This window comes from Trichogramma pretiosum, unplaced genomic scaffold (assembly GCF_000599845.2).
Source record: "Trichogramma pretiosum strain Unisexual culture from Peru unplaced genomic scaffold, Tpre_2.0 scaffold6, whole genome shotgun sequence".
Taxonomy (NCBI): domain Eukaryota; kingdom Metazoa; phylum Arthropoda; class Insecta; order Hymenoptera; family Trichogrammatidae; genus Trichogramma; species Trichogramma pretiosum.
This window is the reverse complement of record NW_019641678.1, coordinates 2,003,334-2,015,852: the sequence shown is the minus strand read 5'-3', so window position 1 is coordinate 2,015,852 and position 12,519 is coordinate 2,003,334. Positions and strand designations below refer to the sequence as shown.

General features: G+C 34.2%; 1 protein-coding gene across 2 annotated transcripts; it reads right to left on the bottom strand.

Moving 5' to 3' along the window:
- Positions 1–76: 76 nt before the first annotated feature.
- LOC106657963 (serine/arginine repetitive matrix protein 2) lies at positions 77–11,897 on the bottom strand. Of its 2 annotated transcripts, XM_023460878.1 has the most exons (10): positions 11,476–11,897; positions 10,765–11,191; positions 10,439–10,672; positions 8,958–10,159; positions 8,329–8,701; positions 7,281–7,403; positions 6,510–6,926; positions 1,772–3,239; positions 882–1,688; positions 77–795 (listed from the first exon to the last, which is right to left on the bottom strand). In XM_023460878.1, exons 2-10 carry the CDS (start codon positions 11,163–11,165, stop codon positions 538–540), a joined length of 5,283 nt encoding a protein of 1,760 aa, XP_023316646.1. In that variant the 5' UTR covers positions 11,166–11,191; positions 11,476–11,897; the 3' UTR covers positions 77–537. The 2 variants fall into 2 exon arrangements, with proteins under 2 accessions (XP_023316646.1, XP_014235179.1); XM_014379693.1 differs by lacking the exons at positions 7,281–7,403; positions 11,476–11,897 and having other exon boundaries at positions 10,765–11,165.
- Positions 11,898–12,519: the final 622 nt, after the last annotated feature.

Here is a 12,519-nt window from a genome sequence, read left to right as displayed (position 1 = left end):
AATTTCCCATTTTAATCTACAAAGTATCAAAATCTTCGAGTACTTAAATAATGTATTCTATCAAACAATTCTTATATTTGTTAATAAAATTCAGAATATTCGTATTTTTTTTACGAAAAATTTAAACGAAAATTTTTCCCTCAATAGATACTTCGTTACAATTATGACTGATTGAACTTTACCTCTAAATTAATATTTATAATTATTATAATTATGATATAATTCATTTAATCATATGTAATATTATAGTTCATTCATTTCACCGTTTTGAAATTCAAGTTTGTACATGATCACATTCAAACATTTATCTTATTGATATTTGATTACTCGGAAGTCTATAAGAAAATTATCGCAGAGAACTTAGCGGATCATTAAATTATCATAATTTACAATTGAAAAATCTAATTCGATACTCCTTTGTAGTTGTGAATTTTAACGTTTTTAAAGTAAACATTCTCACGTAATTTATCATTAATTAATTTAACTTCCCTTTTTTCTTTTCAAAAACAAAAATGTTATCAATTAAACATTTAAAAATCACTTATGCTTCGATCTCTTCTTCTTATTCGATTTCCTGCTCTTCGAACTTTTACTTTTCTTTTTCTTTTTATGCTTTTCTTCTTCGGAACTCGATTCAGAAGAATCACTGTATTCATCACTTTCTGAAGAGTGTCTAGCTTTTACCTTTTTCCGCTTCTTATGCTTCCTTTTTCTCTTTTTGTGAGACTCGACTGAACTTTCCGAATCAGAGTAAACTGATTCACTCGAGCTTGTTTCGTCTTCAGAACTACTAGCCTGTGAATTGAACGAAATATGAATAAGTTGTTCAAATATATGAAAATTATGTATTTATGGCAAGAAAAAACGTAAAAAAAACTTACGGAGTAGTTGGGCTCGAAGTGCGCTTCTTCGATAAAACTTCTTCTTCGAACGCTGACTGTTCTGGAAGTAAGCTTTTTTTGGCTACTATCTCGCTTGTTGACAGAGCTAGATGCGCCGTCTTTTTCATCGTCGCTGTCCTTAATCGATTCCTTATCCTTACCCGACCGTTTTGACGATGACCGGTCTTTTTTACTTTTCTTTTCTTTGCGCTTTTTTCTATCTCGGGACCTACTGCGACTACGACGGGATTCCTTTCTACTACGCTTTTTGTCATCTCGGACTTTTTTGTCTTTTTTAGACTCTTTACTTGAGTCTTCGTCGTTTTTAGTCACTTTAATAAGAAGAGGAGGCGTGCGTCCAATTCTGTCGGATTTTACGACTTTGCCTGAGTCTGGCTTCAAGACGACGCGGTTTCTGTTGGGGCGTTCAGTTTTCCGTTTTCTATCTTCGACAAAAACTTTCCTTTCGGGATTACTCATGACTGTCGTATCAGAGACGCGACCTTCTTTGCTGCGCATCCTTGGCGATTTGGACCTCTCAGATTTAATGGATTCTCTGGTCCTTTCTAGGACGACATGTTTCACCGCTGCCTGCTTGGATTCTTCCTCGACTTTTTCACCAAGACGTTCTTTGATAGAAACACGCGACGGTGACAGCTGCGACGTGGCTTTGGAACTTTTAACTCTTTCAGTTTTGGAAATCTTTTTGAGCAACGGATCTGGAGTTGATAATTCCACATTGCGTTCATTTTTAGCAACTGTAATCGTTACGTTAACGCTTTTGCGTTCATTTTCGGAATCCAAAACCTATTGTAGAGAAAAATGTTATGAGTGATCGAACATAAAAATGTTGAGTAGTTAGTTTGAAAAGTATTTAATCAAATATTTACCTTTGGCTCGGGATTCTGGTAAAGAACTTTCCGGCTATCGCTAATTTTTTTAATTTCAATAGGCCTGATGGAGTTGATGGCTTTCTGGAATATGGCGTTCTCTGCTCGTTTGAGTACCTCCGTGGTAACTTTGTCCTTGCCGTTTTCTTCGGTTGTCATTTCTCCGATTTCGGTAGTCTCAACAACTTCGTCAGGTTTCTCGGTCTCGTCCCTTTCCCACTTTGATAATTCCGGCAATGGTGCAAGGAATTCGTCTCTTTTCTCAGTCTCGTCCCGCTCGCTCTCAACAATTTCACCCTCTTCGTTTGCGTCATCATCTTTTTTCTTCATATCGCTCGTCGTACTGATTTCGGAATCGGTCACAAGACCATCGTAAAGATTCTCGGTCGAAGCGTTGAGCTGCAGGCAATACTTATCATCTTCGTCGTAGTTTTGATTACACGACGAAGAATCTGGATTCGGCGCGGCTTCGTTTTGTTTCGGAGATAAAGGCTCGATCTTGGTAACTGGTTCAACCAGCTCGATTTGAGCTTCTTTCACAGGCGTCGGTGATTTAGCAGTTCTCGGTGGCGTGGGAGATGTTTGACGGGATGGCTCATCGAACATCGCGGGTTTATCCGCAGGAATCTGCATCGGCAAAAGTGACTCCGGTAGAGTTTCCGCCAACGATAGCGGCTTGGTTGCTGGAGGAATTTGCATGGGCAGCAGTGACTCTGGCAATGTTTCCGCCAACGACAGCGCTTTGGTCGCAACTGGGATTTGCATCGGTAGCAAAGACTCTGGCAAGGTTTCAGCCAAAGACTTCGGAGCGTCCTTGACCGATTTTTTTAATGGCTCGTCGATCGGTTCCTGCTTTACGACAACCGGCTGTTTGGGCAGACGCTGAACATGAGTCGCTGGGCCCGAGGGTTTATTCGGGTCCGAGAGCTTGATGACCACGGTTGGCTCGATTGGCTCCTTCTTTACTCTGATAGGTTTTGTATTCAAGAGAGCAGCGGCAGTTATAGCGGCTACGGCCTGTGTAGCCTCCTTCTGAGCAGCCGCGGCAGCAGCCGCTTTCTTCTCCTTCTTCTTTTTCTTTTTCTTATCCTTATCTTCGCTTTTCTTTTTGTCCTTTCTGTCCTTCTTATCTTTCTTCTCCTTTTTCTCGGGTTTTTCGTCGTAGCGAGGGCTGGAGCTTCGTTTCCGTTTCCGTTCGGGCGAACGCCGCCTGTGGTGATGATCACGATCGTGCTCTCGCTCGCGAACTTTATATTTTTCATCGCTGCGTCGGCGATCGCGTTCTCGATCTCGCTCACGATCACGGCTACGATCATCTCGGAATCTATCAACTTCGCGCTCCTTGGGGCTGGACCTCTTCGAAGCGGTGCTTTGCTCGATGCCGGGTGGTGGCAAGTCGTAATATCCCTCGGTTCCTGGTGGCGCAACATCGTCGAAACGTTTGGCGTAATGGTTTGAGCGAGGATACCTGGGAACATGAAAAAATATTTTTAAATAAATTTCGATTATCAAAGTTTCAATCTTTCACGTATTTCTTCGTGGTCTTTAGATGATGAATTAAGGTGACAAGGCACCTTTTAAAGGCCAGCGTATGTGTGGTTGTGGACTAGCTAAATATGTGATCATTTTAGGGGAAAAATAGACAAGAGAAGTTGTGATACTGAAAAATCATTCACTTTGCCTATCAAATGGAGACTTTTAATACATCGCAAAGTATATTTGATAAATTTTAAATCTAAATATGGATCTGTATATTTCACTGCTTCATGATGTTAATCTTCTTTTCTCATTTTTATTCTTCTTTTATTACTGACCGCAGAGTATCTTATCCTCTTCTACTTACATAGACCATCTGGCTGAATTATGTTTTATGATAGATGGAAATACTTATAATAATATTGACAAACGCTGAGATTTGAAAAAATTCTATATTTTTTTGGATATCACAATTGATTTACTCTATTGTTTACACAATTCCCAAATTGAAAAAAAGTACACGATCGTTTGAATTTATAATTTCAAGAAATAGCACACTATGAGCATATTTACATTCAGTAATTAAAAAGAACACAACATTTAATCATTCTAACATTCTTTTTCGTACATACAAAATAGATTAATGCAATAAAGAATAAAAATTAAAGAATGACTATACTTTATTGACCTTGAATTATACAAATATGATGCAACACAACATGAGATTTAGTACTTTGAAATAATGCGGTAATGTTTTAATTTTTTAATAATTAAAATAAGATTCAATTCATTTTATCTTTCATAAATATGCATTTAGGGGAAACAATACTATGTACTGCTAGGTAACTATTATAAGAGGAATAATCAGTACGAATCAGTAGTTGGCATTGATAGTAGTAGTTGGTAAGTCTAACGCATAATGTCTACGTATTAATACTGAGCCATGAACTAGTACATGGTAACTTATAAATATTATTTTATGAATTTCGCGAACAATTTTTCAGATTTTTCTTTGATTTCGGGGACAAGAAATAATTTTTTTTTCTAGTAAGTACCTACTATCTTTACTTCACTTATTGTGAAAAAAATATAAAAATTTGACTCTTATCTTTGGTCAAGCTCAACAACGCATAAGAATAAAAGTAAAACGGATTATTTCTAGGACGATTTCGTTTTAAATTACAACAACAAATGCAAACTTAAAAAAAGTTTTGCAAAAAAAAAAATAATAATAGTAAATGAATAAACAAATAAAATAAGCTGCGGCTGTAGTTTTCAGCTAACGACACATTTAATTTTGTTATTTAACCATATAAACTGCATGCGCTGCATACTAATAGTATCTTCAAATCATATTGTTGCCTCGGTCAGTGGAAGTAGCAATTTTTTCCTTGGCTTATTTAAATTTTTCATTCATGCTACTTAATGTACGTGTTACGATTGATAAAGTATTTGTCTTGATAAAAAAAAATGTTTATTTGTAATTTATTGTATTCACTTGCTACATCGTAAATAGTTAAAAACTATACTACCGACATTAAGCAGAATTGTAAATTTCAATTGTATTTTTCATATTTACACATTATAACTAAGAGCTTACCTTTTGGATGAAAATTATTTTTTAAAGATATGATAACCGTAACATAAGTAGACAAAACTTTGAAAATAAGATTTCGATAGGCATCTGATATGTTACGGAGTGTCACGCTGTGAATATTTTGATCTTGTCACACAGCACGAAATAATTATTTTTTTTATCGAGATAATAACACATAAAACATTTCAGTGGTATAACAAATTAAATGCATGAAAGTCAAATATATGAATCAGTTATTTATCAAAATATTTAAACGAAAATAATGAATATAAAGTTTTCAAATGATGAAATTTAAATAACGAATAGGTTAAAAACAGTTAGTTGGCATTAAATGTTACTAAAATATTCATTGACCCTTTCAATTTACCGATAAATTTCTAAATAATACCTTAAATATGTTTAAATGAGTATAGACTTTTGATAAGTGATTTGACAATATTTAAAATACAAAAGTTAAATTCACGTTTTTATGAATCGGCTACATGTCAATGTCAAGAACCAAAATTCAGAAAGGAAACTAAAAAAATTATCATTAAATTAAATCTGGGCAGAGTTTTTTACTTCATACAATTTTTTCTCAGTATTTGATGTTCGAATGACTTGATTTCTTAGGCTTATTAATAGCACCAACTTATCAAATTGATTTGTTAACATTTTAAAATGATGTTATGTATTTTGAAAATTCTCTTCAAACAAATTATAAAAATCGCATGTGCTTTAACGTTTCAAAAAATAAAGTTTATTTGACAGAAGAGTTTATTTTATGAAACATTAAGGCCATCATTGGTTTTTTCTTACCTGATTTATTGGTTCTTCGCAAAACTAATTATCTTCTAAACCCCAGTGAGATATTTACTAAGGTACTAATAAAACTTTAAGTTGGAAATGATGCATAATCAGTTCCGTGGAAAAAGCAATGATATCTTGTTAATAATAATTATTAACTTGTAAAATCGTCTCTCAACGGTTTATAAATTACATAAATAAATGTACATTATTTACAATTGTAGAACTATTACTGATAAATTTTTTTTCAATCTTCATGATTGCAGCAGCTTCTACATAATATCCCGTCAATATTTATGTATGAATATAAAGTAAAAAACATACTAATTATTATCGCATTATTATTATACATTCGACTTTTTTGTGTTGCATCATAAAAAGATGGGATTTTTTATCACAATAGGAGTCACACTATAACTTTCTTATATCACAGACATAGTCAAGTACAAATAAATAATTCGGTATATATTAAAAATTATATACACAAGTAACAATAAAATAGATCTCGAATACTATACATGTACGTAAAATTCGCTAATCGGCATTATTTTTAAAAGTTTTTCAACTTATACATATTGACTAGATTGAAATTTATTTTTCAATATCCCAGGTATACCCGCTAAAGGTACAAAAGAAGATTCAAGGTCTAACTACTTCAAAAGTTTTTATATCTTTCATTCGTCAAGAAAATAAATGCGTTAAAAATAATTCAAAAGTTTCTATAGATGATTACAAGCCCAAATAAGGACATTGCATCGACTGCCTTTTGCAATCTCACCGTCTTTCAGTCTCTTATAATACTTTATTTATTGTGCTTTTTAGGCAGCCGCGATACTCATGATCGAGCCTATCGAGATAGTACTAGTGCATCGAAAATACCTGTTATAAGAATCGTATATACTCTTGTCCGTCGTGGTTGCAGCGGCCGTCGGAGGAACTATTACTCCCGGTAGAACCGGGGTCGTTACAGCAATCTGTTGTACAGGAACTTGAGGTCCGGCGGCGGCCACTATTAAATTCGGAGGCGGAGGTAAAAGTTGAGTTGGCATCGGAGCTGGTGCAATCGGGACAACGGCTGCAGCCGGAGTTGTTCGAATAGCAGGAGTTGCGATGTATCGATGAGAACCAGTTTGTGGTGCTGTTCGAACGTCGTTTCGTGCGACGAAATGATCGAGAGCGCTTGGTACGACAGTGTTCGGATCATAATATGTGCTGCCACTTGCAGTGATATTTGCATTGGTAGAGCCTGTTCCAAAAGGCGAACGTTGACGAGTGCGATCTCTCTCTTTATGATATCTAAGGCGAGAAAATTTTTAAGAAACCATTAATTTTTTAAACTCGAATGTTGATAATTATAATGAATAAAGAGAGAAAAGCGGTAAAATTACCAATGACAAAAATTTTTATAAACGCGTGAAATTGTTCATTTATAAGCACTATTTAACATTGTGAATAAGTTAAATATTTTCACAAATTTATATTTTTTTCTTATTCGGATATTTAAACTAAGCAATTTAGCACAATTAAAAAAAAACAAATATATTCCGTAATTTCACGATGGATAAATGTCACAAAAATCAAATAGGCTAAATCAAACTATAGGACTTGAAGTGAAAGAAAATATTATAATCTCGCAAGTGATTTACGTACCTCGGTGGTGATCGAATGGGCGATCTGTACGGAGCCACCGTGTCGCGCGGTCGTTTGCCTTTACGATCTCTCTCACGTGAGAGAGAGCCTCTAGGTGATAAACTGCGAGAGTACGAGCGTGATCTAAAAACATTCAATTTTTTTATATTTTCAAGTCTTTATTTTTTTAAATTATTTTACTGGTAAGTAATTTCTACATTATACTACAAATACTACAGAAAAATACATGAAGCGATTAGTTTTACTGTTAAATAAAAAAAGAAAAAGTTTTTAAAATTGATGCTCCTATCATCTGGTTTGAGTTAAAATGTCAGTTAACAATTCAAGTCCTATTTTTACTACACTGTATGACGCCAAAATCAGGCTAAAAATGAACAATTTCAAAAATGTTCTCCAAGAATTCTCTTAAACATTCTTCTCAAATAGCACATTTTGGCGTGGTGCGCGTGCACAAACCATCCCGTACTCGATCACGTTATCAAGAATTTAAAAACGCGCGCGTAATGCTTTCCATGGCACCTACCCAAATCCAAAGATCAATCACAAGTTTTTTTCGATGACATAGTCGAGCATCACTTTTACAAGCGTAAAATAAAAAATAAGAGAAAAAAAATTGAGAATAAAATATAAGAATCAAAAAAATACCAATAAATAGAGAGATAGTTGAGTTGATATCAAAAGAACAACTATATAATAAGATCCATATAAAGTTTTAAAAAAAAGTCGGTAGAAATGTCAGAAAGTGTTTTTGAAAATCTTTTTTTTAACTTTGGCTTTGATATCTCCTTACAGAAAAACCAAAAATAAACTCTTACTTATGTTTTTTTTTCAAAAATGCGTTCATTTTAATTCAACTTTAAGGCAGTTCTATTTAATGATAAAGAAAGTAACAAAAATTTTTGCAGGTAGATTATCATTTTGAGAAACTTGAAAAAGTCAAACCCACAACCTCATTTCTTAATTAAATATTAATGAATTAATGAATAAATACAAAATAGAACGATGATGACAAAGCAAAGGTTGAAAAAAAATTGATTTATTAACTTACCGACTTATACGGAAAGAACCACTGCGAGATCGCCGTTTTTTGGGAGTACGGCTCCTGACACGTTTGCTTGGTGGAGGCGATCTTGATGCAATTCTTCTTTTAGGTGGTGGTGAGCGCGATCTGGAAGCGGCTCTACCAAGTGGTGAAGAAAGTCTACGTCGAGGAGTGCGAGAACGTGATCTGGATCTTGAATAACTTCGAGATGGAGATCTGCTTCGTCGAGCTACTCGGTGCTTACCCAAACGTCGGTCTCGCTCATCTTTCTCCCTTATATTACGCATAAAAGCTTCGAACAAGGGGTCACTCGATGTTGTGCCGTTGTGTATTGGGCGACCCATACCTGGAGGCATGTGACTCATAGCTCTATAACTTCCTGAAAATAAAATATTTTAATAAAATATTACACATTTTAAGGATTAAAATTTTTACAGACAAAATGATAATAAAAATAAAAGTATAAAAATATAAAATTTGATAATTTTATCTGGCGTATTTAGTCACAAAGCCTGAGAGGAAAAAAATGTGAATATTCATTTCAATTATATAATTAGTGTTTCTATTAAGATTAGTTCAAGTGGCATCACCGTGGATACTAGAAGCTGAAAAATTGAAATAATCAATAAACTCACCTCTCATGGGTCGTGGAGCATAATGTCTTGGAGGTGGTGGATGTCTATAACCGACAGGTGGCGGTCCTTGTGGATACATCGGTGCACGATTATCATAGCGTTGAGGTGGTGGTGGCGGTGGTGGACCATATCCTGGTTGTGGTGGATACATCATTCGGGCGGCTGGTGGCACCATGTACGGATCCGGCATCATCGGTGGACCAGTAGGTACTGTTGCTGGGTAAGGATGTGACAAAGTTACACGTTCGTCTCCAGGTGGATACATTGGTTGCTGTTGTGGATGAAGATGAGGTTCATCAACAGTTGGCGTACCGGCACGGTCCTCAGTTGAGCGACGTCCATCGTAAGGCATTGGTGGTGGAGCATGATAACGATTATCCGCATTCATTGGGGGTAAATAACTTTTGTCTTGTGCACTATAATCCGTAGAATGAGTATGATTGTGCACTGGTGATGTAACATGTCGTGCATTCATCGCTTGCGTAGAGTTACGGCTACTAACTGCATTGTTACTAGCATAACTTCGTTTTTTTTCGCTTTCATACTGATTAGTTTGCTCATCATCATAGACTGTATCACTACCAGAGTCTCTCCAGCTCTGATCAGAATTTCTTTTAGGTAACAACGCAGGTTCTGTACCAGGGGGTGGTGGAATTTCATCCAATCCATCGCCTTCAGATTGGAGTTTGACAACTTCATTGGTTACTTCTTCACTTGCTGATTTTTCATCTGAAACATCATTTTCTTCTAATGATGGTTTTTTGTCATGAACTGGAGATTCTTCAATTGAATTAGGTTCAGCATTGGCTGGTGGTGATGATTCAGAGATTTTTTCAGTAACGATTTCTGGAACTGTTCGTTGAGCAGCTTCTTCAATCGATCTTTTTAGCAACCTTTTATAACCGGTCTCATTTTTAAAACGAGAAACAGCATTTCTTAGATATCGGCTAGGTATCATGTTTTCTGGGGAAACATCTTTTTCCTCACAGTCAGGGCATTGGTGGTCTTCAGATTCCAATAAATAAGTGCGAATACACTCATCACAGAATGGCTTTCCACAACAAGGAATCATAACAGCATCAGTAAGAATATCTTTACAAATAGGACAAATCATGTCTTTAGGGATTTCCGTTTGCTCCACATCTGTTTGTGGATCTCCAGTGAATGGTGGTCTTTCTTTTTTACCTTCCTTATATGCTTGACTGAAATGAAGCAAAAAATGTATGAATTTAATTATAAATATTTTAATTGAAATCACATATATTTTGAAAATATAATATTGTAAAAATTATTCAAGAGAATAAGAAGCAGGAGCATTTTCAAATGGATCTTATAAATTTTGAATAACAATTTTATAAAAATGTTTTATAAATTGATACTTAAAGAAAAGTGAAAATGGACAAAATTAGGTTTTTAATTTTTCTAATTTTCAACCAATTCAATTAAATCACAATTACATAAAGATAGTTTGAAATACTTACTGATCTATTGCAGGTACAGCATATGTTCCACCAGGAGTCATCATTGCACCTGGTACAGAAGGGCCTTCTACTGGTACCATAAAACTTCTGGGTATTCCAGTGCTTTTTTTAATTTCCGTGACTTCATTTGAAATTGGACAGTCTTTGATCCAATGCCCATGTCGGTGACACTTATGACAACGATAATTCGGTGGCACTTCTCCAGTTTGACTTGAACCTCGAATTTTTACCCAACTTTAACAAAAATATAAAATATACATATTTATTTAGTTATAAAGTATAACATGAAAATATTTAAGTTTTATAAAGTGATATTATTTACTTACTTAGAAGTTTGGTATTCTTGCGTACTCTGACTCATCATTAAGTTTATTTTGTCTAACTCTGAGCCTTCTAACTTTGTTAGGTCAACTGATTTTCCAACTTCAGTTTGATCATTTATATTATGTGTAACAGATAATTCTGTGCGATCTCTAATTCTTTTTTGAGCAACAGTGAGCGGTACTCTGGATACAACGAGACTACTATTTTTTGGAATCAAAGTTGAATCATCATGATATCCTTCTTTTGTTTGGGCATCTGTTATAAGCAGTTCGAAATCCGCTTTCTTGCCAATTTTCTGCTGCTGAAGAATGTTTTTTTTAAGATCAGCTACAGATATGTACAATCCATCAAAAGAGACGGTATAATAGTCTAAAGTGGATTTGAACTTGTAATGCACTGACATGATGATGATACTCTGGAATCCAATATCTCTTGAGTAATAGAAAAAAAATTGAAAATGTTAGTTATTGCTTTAATTGATACCATTTTTTAAATACTATTTTGAATTTTGAATAAGATAAATTGAGACAGTACTTTTAGGTGAAATCTAACCTCAAATTATTTTAAAACGAATATTATACAAAATGATATTAATTTGAAAAAATAAACCAAACCATTTGCTTAGATGGGATGAAAAAGAATAATTTACTGAAAAACTATTTCAACAAAATTGACTATTCTACTAGAAATTCGTATATCAATCATTTACTTACAAGCAACAGCGTAACAAAAAGTCAGTTCTCCCGTGCAATTCTTAAAATTCTTGTATCGTCGATTTTTTTCAAAGAGTCAATAAAATATTGTCAATCTTCTATATCTGTATAATGCATCAAGCACGTTTTAATGTACACTGAACTGTGTATTTGAAAGTATTTCAGCTTTTTCACCTGACACTGTTAAAAATCTTAACTATACTTAGAACACGTCGCCAACGATAGCTGCGTGCCTGAACGCACAACAGCTGAAACTACACTGGAGAGCGATAGTCTATTATGGTTTTTCTTGTTATAACTTCAAATGATGACGTTCTTTCAATAAAAAAAGTCGTTGCCACTCAACAAACTGAAGTCCATCTTTTTACATGTTACATGCTGACCCTAGTGAAAGCGTCTGAGTCATGAGTTGCAGCGTTGAATTACTTTACGCCTTACGGTCGGTATAAAAAGCGCATAAGAAGATGGCGCTACTATAGGTCGAAAACAAGTTGCCAAATATAGCATAAATTAAGAGCGCAGTTTTTAAATGTATCAGTCACAGATTAGATATAAATAAAATCACAAAAATAATTATAACTTTAAAAATAATCTTATTATTCTCATAAGTAAATTGTTTATAATATTATTGTACTTACAAGTTATTAATGACTTTTTTTAGTAATTTGTCTTCATTTTCGTAAAGCTTCATTGTATGTTATAAGTGAAATATTTTGTTAATTTGATTATTTAACAAATTATTCATAAAATGACTAGATATCAAAATTCGCTGATTCGTTAATATTCATTCAACAAAATGGCTATTTGTGTACGTATTTTTTACAATAAAAATGAGAAATTACCTTTTTCAGATTGTTTCATTTTAGGGTCTAAATAATTTTTTTAAATCATTAGAGTTGCAGTTTATAGAAAGATTACATCGCTTGAAAACGTACTATCTTATTATTTTTAAAATTTGAAAGCATATGCTTACATACTTATTTCGAAATAGCATTATTAAAAAACAATAAATGTGGTTTGTAATCATACGAAATACTGAATTTT